This window comes from Chenopodium album, chromosome 23 (genome assembly GCF_948465745.1).
Source record: "Chenopodium album chromosome 23, dcCheAlbu1.1, whole genome shotgun sequence".
Taxonomy (NCBI): domain Eukaryota; kingdom Viridiplantae; phylum Streptophyta; class Magnoliopsida; order Caryophyllales; family Amaranthaceae; genus Chenopodium; species Chenopodium album.
In genome coordinates this window covers 39,192,644-39,201,107 of record NC_137856.1, presented here as the reverse complement: position 1 = coordinate 39,201,107, position 8,464 = coordinate 39,192,644, and the positions used below count along the sequence as shown (strand labels likewise).

The window sequence follows — 8,464 nt, the reverse complement described above, 5'->3', positions numbered from 1 at the left end:
TATTGTAGTCAAATCTTAGTTTGCTAGCTAAAGATCATCGATTACTGACAATAAGCTAACTCGTTGCAAACCCTTGCATAGATTATTTATTTTCTTTATATTTGTGAGCTTTCTTCCACATCGAGTACGTGTAATAACGCATCAATAATGCTTCTATGCATAATATTTTCTAAAGTATTTACTACCTCGATTACATATTATTTGCAATGATTTGACATAAAGTAAAGAGGAAAAATGTCTCATCGTTGCAAATAACATGTAACGGAGGTATACGAGTATTTAAATTCTTCATCATTTATAAAGATATTCTTATTCTTTTTCTTTTTTATTTTTATTTTTTTTCAATTCAATTAAAGCTAGATAGACAATCATGCATGATTATCCTCATATATTGCCAGCTTTCTATAAATAGACAATCCTCTTGTCCTCTGGCCTTACATATCCTCAAATCTTAATCTGTAACATACTATTTCAAGGTACGCTCTCTCTTTTCACCCCTTGTTTTAGCCCCTAGCATTTTTATTACTCTCGAATATCAAATTCATTGATATATATTGATATATGTTGTGAAATTTTACTCGTTTATAAAGTGCAATTACAGAATATGTATGTAGGTCAATAAGTATTACAGTTTGACCTACGTACATATTTGACTTTTTACACTATTTACATAATAAGTATTGCAGTTTGACTTTTTCACTATATACATAATGAGTTTGACTTGATTAACTTATTAATATATAAAAAAACAAATGTTGTTGTATAATACATTGTTGGATTCGTTATAACATATACTTTCATAATATTAATTTTCCTATACTTTTATTAACATATGATTAGATATATTAATGGTCAAAGTCGTGTCTCGGCACGCATGTGTGTTTGGTCAAACTGTAACACTTATCAAAACATGGAGCCAACGGAGGGAGTATTTAATTCAAATGTACGTCATCTCAACGGCACGACTTTATTTTTATTTATTTATTAAGAAAAGCACGACTTCTCTTTTGATTTTGGACCAACCTTAATTTTACTACATGTTAAAGATCATTGAACTAACATCTGCATGCATGCCCTATTTGCTATTTTCTTCTTTCTTATTTTAGTTTTTATGCAAGCTATACACATATAATGTTTATGAATGTTATACTCCGTAACATTCATTTTTGGAAAATATATGAAAATCTAAACCAAATTACATCAGAAAATTCTTAGAATAACACATGAATACAAAAGAGTTACAAAAATAAAATGATACAATAAATATCTGCATTTAATTTTGTCTTTTTTTCACTATTATTCATGCATTAACAGATAATTTTGTGAGAAATGTAACAGGATTGAAGAAGAAAGCTAGCAATGGCATCGTCTGTGCAACAGAGTAGGGACAATGTGATGGGTGAGAAAGAAAAGGCGATGATGGAAGAGGGGATGAAAGACGCAAAGAAATACATTATGACAAACAACATAGTAAGCAATAATCAGATTCAAGCAATGGCAGTGGTGTCCATCAGAAGCAGTTTCGGACAACGAATGAGGTCGTACAGAAACAATAGTTGGATTGGGAATTTCATGGCGAGGCTTCCTGATTACATCAACGGTGGTGATGGGGCTGTGTTTGTGCACAAGGGCTCTAAGGGGGCGCTCTTGTATGGTCTCGAACCTGATGCTACTCCTCTTGCTCTTGGATGGATACTGTCTTGGTCCAAACCCGACACCCCTGGTGAGCCTAATCGGGTATGTATACATTTATTCCCAACAATAAAACACTCTTTTTGCAAATAACTACCTTATAATGATGAAAAAATATAAAGGCCCATAACCAAAGTCCACACAACACAATTACCTCTAATAATTAATTACTCCGTAGTTATTTACACTCACTTAGCCCCAGCTACCACTAAGGGTGTTTTCTCTTCACCTTATTGAACTTGAACTTTATATGAACTTATTAGACTAAGTTTAACTTATTAGAACTTATTATACTTATTGAACCTTATTGCAACTTATCTGAACTTATTAGACCTGAAACTTATTTATATAATAAGGTGAAGAGAACACACCCATATATACATATAACCTCAATTACCCCTATGTTAGGGTTTTAATAAAGGGGTAGATTTCTAATTAGTAATAAAGTGAGTAGAATGGTTTTTTTTCAAGTAAAATGAGTGTGATTTAAATTAATTGGATGTAAGATTGTAAGATCAATAAATTTTGGCTCTACAAGCTAAACCTTAAGTGAATTCTATCCTTTTTTTTTTTTTACAAGTTGGACGAATTGTATCTTAGTTAAGTTAGTGATCAAAAAATAAAAAATAAAAACATCCTACCCAACCTAGTTGTAAATTATTTTTTCAATGCAATTAATGAGTTACTCCCTTGGTTTCATTTAATCTAATATGCTTTTTTTATTTTTTTTGGGGTGCAGGTGTATGTGCAAGGTGGGCTACTAGAGAAGCTCTTGAAGACGGATTGGAGTGAAATTGAACAAAACCTTGATAAGTCGGGCGACTATAGTCAGCACTGGGACATTGAATCAGGTGCAACATTAACTGCTCGTATCTCAGACGATAGCGAGAAGGTGGCTATAGTCAGTTCTACCTTCAGTATCAACAGCCCAGGGGGACCATAAATTTCCCTAATGCCTATCAAGAAGTATAATATGTACTATAATATTCGGAATAACACAAGCGACTTAGTGTGCTAAGTTGTGACAAAAAAATGTACGTGTGTGGTATGTCCCTCGCATTGCTTGGCATGGCTTTGCTATAAACTGGACATTTATCATCTTAATTTAAATTAATGATAAATCCTTATAATGATTTTAAGAGTATGCAATGTTTTGATCTTGTTGTTTCTATATGTCTTGTACTTTTTTTTTTGGTAACAATGAAAATCTTACAAAATTAAATTAATGAATATGTAAGAATCTAAATAATAATAACCAAAAAAAAAAAAAAAAAAAAAAAAACATGGGTGAACTCTTATCCTGTTAAATATGGGTCTGGGCCGCACCCGTCACGGGAGAGTGTAAGTCCACCACTTTACATGACTAAGGAGGTTCCACCTCAAAATCATATGGCAATGAGGGGAGTTGCCCCTTAGCCTTATATTGTGGTGGTAACTCTTGAATTCTTTCAATGTGGGATTTCATTACCACTACACTCCCCCTTTAGTGTTTAGTGTTTTTAGTGTGGGACAAGAAAATGCTCACATGTGGGTTGTTCATGGACTCAACATATCCGGTAAGAACGATCCCAATTCCCACATTATTGAATCGACAAGAAGTAGTAATTTGTAATCTCATCATCAATAATTCCCATTCGAGCTTAACTTGCTCGCTTTATTAAGAACATTTTTTATTGATCTAAGAGCGAGGCCAGTTATATAATATGTCTGTTACATCAGGTCTCTTTCTTATACTAGTAAGTTTTTTTTTTCTTCTTATTGTTACCTCTATGTACCCCCTAAATCCTCCAGTGATCCACCATATACTTCCTCTGTTTTCTTTAAAAAATGCAACAATTCACATTATACGCTTGTCAATGTGTATGTTATTTTAATTATTGATATATTTTATTACTCCGTACTAATATAGTAATATACTACTTCGTAATATGTATAATTTTTATAAATTTGATGTTAATAAAGTATAAATCGAGATGAAACTTACGAGATCTCCATGATTATATTTTTTTCCTTCACTATAAGTCATTAAAGCTAGTTACGGTGAAATATATGATAATTTAATGTGAAAGCTAAGGCAAAGTTTTGCATCCCTACCTTATAAAAAGTGGGAAAATACTCTTATGAATAGTGTCAAGACTATTATACCCTTAAAAAAGTTAATTGACATATTTACCCGCAATTAAAATTAATTTTTATGCATTTAAGCATTTAAGCATTTAACCTTTCGTATTTTTGTCCAAATTAATTTTTATGCATTTAAGTATTTAACCTTTCGTATTTTTGTCCTCTATTTCTTTTGTTTATCTTCCTTCTTATCATTCTAACGAAAAGGCCAAAACTCCTCATTTCTTAATTTCCTCTTTTCTCACAAACTCCTTTTCTGGTTGATGAAAAATAATGTTAACATGTCAGTTTCCATTCCGGTACCCCCGGTCACCACCCACCGCCGCGATAATTCTATAAGGATGATGACCCTACCGGTTGTTTTTTTATACTAAAGGAAATGTAAAGTTTGTGCAATCTATTTTTTTTTTTTTTGACAAAGGGCAACTCAAAACAAACAGAACCTAATACAAATAACTAATAAGTAACTGACGTCTTCTAACTGAAGTAGCCAGCTGGTGAGCAGGGAGTACATCATCTATTTTGATTATGTTATACGAAGAGGTGAATAAGCATACTATTCGGAGACGCCCGTATCTGGTTAGAGTTGGGGACAACTCAAGATTGGTGGAGTTGACGGATGAATGCAATAATGGTACATTCGTAGTGGTGGAGTGTAATTGCTTGGATACCATTAAAATGATAAACCAAAAAAAAAAACAAAAAAAAAAAAAAAACATAAGAGTAATACTTTTGATGTAATCTCTTTTAGTTGTGTTTATAGGGGAATCAAACAAAGCAACTCATTTGATGAGTCTTTTACGGAATGTAGCAGTTATGTCTTACATATAAGGTACTATAGTCTTATGCTTTTGATTAAGAGGTTGTTTGAAGATGTATTTTGCTTTAGTTATTGTGTCATTGGCTTGATTTTTATCCTAGGAAAAGCTTAGTTTATGATGAAAGAGTTAAGACGTACTTATACATCATCAGTTAAATACTTGTAGCTCATAAATGTTATCTCCTCCATTATATGGTCCAAAGACTATCTAATTGCAGGGAAATATACTACATAGCCTTTGTGCCAGGGTGTTCAATGAGGGTTTTGTCCTCTCCATAACACTCCTATTGTAGTTATAGAATGATGCAATAGCTTTGATTGCCTTTTTATATAGTAATACGTACATTGGCGAGTTATAATATATATGATCGTTTTCAAAATAAATAATCATAATACAAATCATTTTTCTACAATTAAATAAATTAAGATAAAAACTTTTATCGATCGTCCTAAGACAAGTATAATTCAACAGCAACTCAAAGTACGTAAACTTTGAGGTTCGAATTTATAACTCCCCTACGATGGCTAGCTATATCGCGCGCATCGCGAGCGTAGGCTTCCCTAGTTTAAAAGAAAATGGAGAAAGTATATACAAAAAAATCAATAGCGAGCTCTACTAGTGCAAAGTTGTGCTGTGGTTGTATGTTTTGCCTTCTAACGATGCAAAAAGAAGGTTTCCTACGTTTAGTTTTTTGTGTAATTTTATTTTTTTATCTTTGTTTGTTTGTTATTCTAGTCTGTTATTCAGCATTGTTATACTACATATTCTGTATTGCACAATATTGATGAGCTCCTAATCCTAATATATATAAAATTTTATTTTAAAATGATATTAGGGCAACTTAAAAAAGACACAATTTAGCATTACCTAAATAACATCAAACGTAAGGAAGACTATTCAATGGCTACAATAAAATTGTGGCTATTATAATTAGTTTTAATCTTGACCTTATATTTTAAATAATCAATCTTGCCCATTCATTCAATTGACTTCAAATTTGACCAAGAAATGGAAAAAAAAAAAAAAAAAAAAAAAAAAAAAAAAAAAAAAAAAATCTGTTTTCAGTTTCTAAAACCAAAAAACTGAAACTTTGCCCCTTGCCATTGACGATTCTCCAATCTCCATTAAAAACCAACATTTGCTTTTGGTTTATTAACAATAACTTTGCATCAAATATAAAAAAACATTGAATCAGCCTCCATAATAGAAAATACTCCGTAAGAAAAAAGGGAGGAAAAAAAAATGAAGATGAAGATATAAAAATTGTGAGATTTGTCTCTAGTTTTCAAGAAACCAATCATTTGACGTTAAAGGTAATAAATCCATGAAAATATCAATTAAGATAGATCATTACTCTGTAAAAGTTTAATCTTTCAACTAAATTTTCCATTATTAAAAAAGATGAAATTTTGTTATTTTATTTAATTTTTATTTTTATTTTTTTTAATAGGTGTATTTTAAATTCAACTAAATAGATGGATGTGATGAATTTTGTTAATTGGAGGGTTGAGATTTACTCAGTTACAATGGCCACAATTTTATTGTAGCCATTTGAAAACTGTCCCAAACGTAATACGGAGTACGACATTATTAATAGATGTCCATCCATGTCATTATTACAAACCTAATTAAGGGGCATAAAGCATAATTGTTTATATCACGCTAAACTATGCGTGTTTATTCTGAGTTCTTCAGGTTGTCAAGCACATCGATCATCAAGCACACCACAACATACATATTAATATGGCCATATATAGTGTTGGCCTAGCTAGTTGGGTGTCAAGAACCCTGTATAACTAATCCTGGAACCAACAACAGCTACTTTCTCGCCATCATCTTGAATTCTAGCTGTTACCATTGCACCTGATTCTTGGTCCCAATGATGGCAGTAGTCGCCGGACATGTCGAGTTGCTGTTCAACTTCATTCCAATCCTTGTTCAAGATCCTATCTAATGGCCCGCCCTCCACATAAACCTGAAACAAGGATAAACTACTGCTGAGTGACGTGGAAGAGGTAATTTTATAATTATGCAAAGGTGTTTGGGCAAATAAGTGATATAATTTTAGCTTTTGAACAATTCTTGGTGGTCAAAAAAAATGTTGGTGGTACCAACGGGAAAATTCAAGTTTATCAATTTGATAAACAAAATTTGTTTATCAAATGGCACAATTGTAAATAAATCAACAACTTTTTATTAAATATGGGTTCCACTGTTGTTGATATATTTACGAAAATGTCATGATGACTGTGCATTTATGTTGTTTTATTTACCATTTTGCCATTTGATAGACAAATTTTGTTTATCAAATTAATTAACTGGAACTTCCTCGGTAGCAACTAATATAATTTTATAATATTAGTATTGATGTAAAATTAGAACTTTAAATGGTAAAAATTATAAATTTACTGACGTACAAATCAAAGTGTAACACTTATTTTGAAACAGAAAAACTATTATACGTAGTATTAGATAAATACTTATTAGTAGGTGTAAGAATTATTATTGTGAGTACTTTATTAGGTTTTCGATCACCAACAAAAAAAAAAAGTACCTTATTAGGTTGGTTAGGCATATCGGGCTTGGACCAGGCAAGGAGCCATCCAAGAGGACGAGGTGCGTCGGGCTGAAGACCATAAATCAGCGCACCCTTGGAGCCCTTGTGCAGTACCACAGCCCGAAGACCTCCATCGATTAACTCTGGAATCCTCACCATGAAATCCCCCGTCCAATTTTTGCTTTTGTAATACCTCATTTGTTGGCTGTGAGTGCTTCTAATAGCAACCACTGCCATTGCTGTAATCTGATCATTATTGTTGATGTTGTTTGTCACAAGGTAGCTCTTTGCCTCGCTCAAGACTTCATCCACTGCTCCCTTTTCTTTCTCAGGCATTGTCGCCACGTTTCCTCGTACCTGTTGCACCGATGATGCCATTGCTAGCTAGCTAGCTTCTTCAACCTATGTTCAATAGTCAACCATTGAATCAAGTTATTAATTGTACTTTTGATCCATCTATTAATTTTACCCTCCTTGCTCAAGACATGGTTGTACGAATTGACGTACATTATTACAGCCACTTCTTACACAACCTACTTCAATTCCGTTTCTTTATGTTGGTTACATTCAAAATTACTTAAAAATGTTTGTATAATATACTTCTCTCTTTTTGAATTCTCTTAGTTACAACACATTTATTTTTGCACTATTCACACGAGAATTTTTATAATTAGGCCTGTCTTAATAATATTTTCAAAATATCCTTATAATAAATTTTATTTATTTAATTATAAATTTAAAAACTATACCGTTAAAAAAACTTAGCTTAGGTGTATAACATACTAGGCGAGAATTAGAATTGAGAGGTTCAAGAAAAGACGTACCTTAAATAATAAAAGCAAGAGAATGAAGATAGATACTCCGTATATTATTGTGGTTACTGTTAGTCTTAGTGTCTTACACTTATACTAGGAGAAAGGGACGCAAAGGAGTTGTCTATTTATAGGCAAAAGGTACTAAGAGATGTACTCAAAGTCTCAATTACTCACTACTTATGATGTTATGCATATATTCATGCAATTATCTTGCTGTAACAGATTAGAACGATATGATTTAACAAAATTAAATAAGAAAATTTGTCTGGAAGGGACTTATATCTTCACTCTTTTGTCTGGAAAGACCTTATATGTTCAAAGTGGTCTAAAATGACCTTATAAGTGTGTTTTGTTGTCTAGAGGGACCTTGACGTCATATTCCGGTGTTTGACTTTTTACTCCGGCGTAGACCAGTTACGTGATGGTCACATGACTGGTCAACGCCGGAGTAAAAA

General features: G+C 32.3%; 2 protein-coding genes across 2 annotated transcripts; one reads left to right on the top strand and one right to left on the bottom strand.

The window, feature by feature from the left end:
• Positions 1 to 351: 351 nt before the first annotated feature.
• On the top strand, positions 352 to 2,836 carry LOC145609536 (jasmonate-induced protein homolog). The gene is made up of 3 exons (XM_081664995.1): positions 352 to 476; positions 1,339 to 1,737; positions 2,432 to 2,836. Exons 2-3 carry the CDS (start codon positions 1,360 to 1,362, stop codon positions 2,633 to 2,635), a joined length of 582 nt encoding a protein of 193 aa, XP_081521121.1. The 5' UTR covers positions 352 to 476; positions 1,339 to 1,359; the 3' UTR covers positions 2,636 to 2,836.
• Positions 2,837 to 6,203: 3,367 nt separating this feature from the next.
• LOC145606603 (jasmonate-induced protein homolog) lies at positions 6,204 to 7,708 on the bottom strand. The gene is made up of 2 exons (XM_081662395.1): positions 7,192 to 7,708; positions 6,204 to 6,612 (listed from the first exon to the last, which is right to left on the bottom strand). Exons 1-2 carry the CDS (start codon positions 7,570 to 7,572, stop codon positions 6,406 to 6,408), a joined length of 588 nt encoding a protein of 195 aa, XP_081518521.1. The 5' UTR covers positions 7,573 to 7,708; the 3' UTR covers positions 6,204 to 6,405.
• Between the last annotated feature and the right edge of the window lie 756 nt (positions 7,709 to 8,464).

Coding starts and splice junctions, on each gene's coding strand:
- LOC145609536 (XM_081664995.1), top strand. CDS start 1,360: ATGGCATCGTCTGTGCAACAGAGTAGGGACAATGTGATGGGTGAGAAA. Junction 1,738..2,431: donor CCCCTGGTGAGCCTAATCGG/GTATGTATACAT, acceptor TTTGGGGTGCAG/GTGTATGTGCAAGGTGGGCT.
- LOC145606603 (XM_081662395.1), bottom strand. CDS start 7,572: ATGGCATCATCGGTGCAACAGGTACGAGGAAACGTGGCGACAATGCCT. Junction 6,613..7,191: donor TGCCTAACCAACCTAATAAG/GTACTTTTTTTT, acceptor TCCTTGTTTCAG/GTTTATGTGGAGGGCGGGCC.